The sequence below is a fragment of the Sinocyclocheilus grahami genome, unplaced genomic scaffold (genome assembly GCF_001515645.1).
Source record: "Sinocyclocheilus grahami isolate Dianchi unplaced genomic scaffold, SAMN03320097.WGS_v1.1 scaffold1405.1, whole genome shotgun sequence".
Lineage (NCBI taxonomy): Eukaryota > Metazoa > Chordata > Actinopteri > Cypriniformes > Cyprinidae > Sinocyclocheilus > Sinocyclocheilus grahami.
In genome coordinates, this window is record NW_015506584.1 from 242,283 (window position 1) to 242,578 (window position 296).

The 296-nt window shown below is 37.2% G+C and overlaps 1 protein-coding gene across 1 annotated transcript in view; it reads right to left on the reverse strand.

Annotated features, from left to right (window-relative positions):
- The window catches only part of LOC107570020 (retinoblastoma-like protein 2), a gene marked incomplete at its 5' end in the record, with an annotated part of 29,805 nt that extends 29,512 nt beyond the window's left edge, over nt 1-293 (reverse strand). Inside the window, one exon of the mRNA XM_016256215.1 lies at nt 242-293. Coding sequence (XP_016111701.1) covers nt 242-293 — 52 coding nt within the window. The remainder of the gene's footprint in view (nt 1-241) is intronic.
- Between the last annotated feature and the right edge of the window lie 3 nt (nt 294-296).

Sequence of the window (296 nt, forward strand, 5' to 3'; positions counted from 1 at the left end):
AAAATTCAGCTTTGATCACAGAAATAAATTACATTTTAAAATATTGGTCTTGGTCTTATGGACCCCAGACGTTTGAGCATCACAGCAAGCAAGCAGGAGAAGCTGAAGCTTTCATTAAATCCTGATTGCAGTTCTGAGTTATACAAAGACTAGTCTGAAACTTTTAATTAACATTATAGTGGGAAAAAGCACATGCAGAATATGGCCCTGTAATTGAATGGTATGTGAAAGAACTCTTTACCTTTAGCATATATGAACAGGATCCAGCAGAAGTTGAAGACCTCAGTGACGGTGCA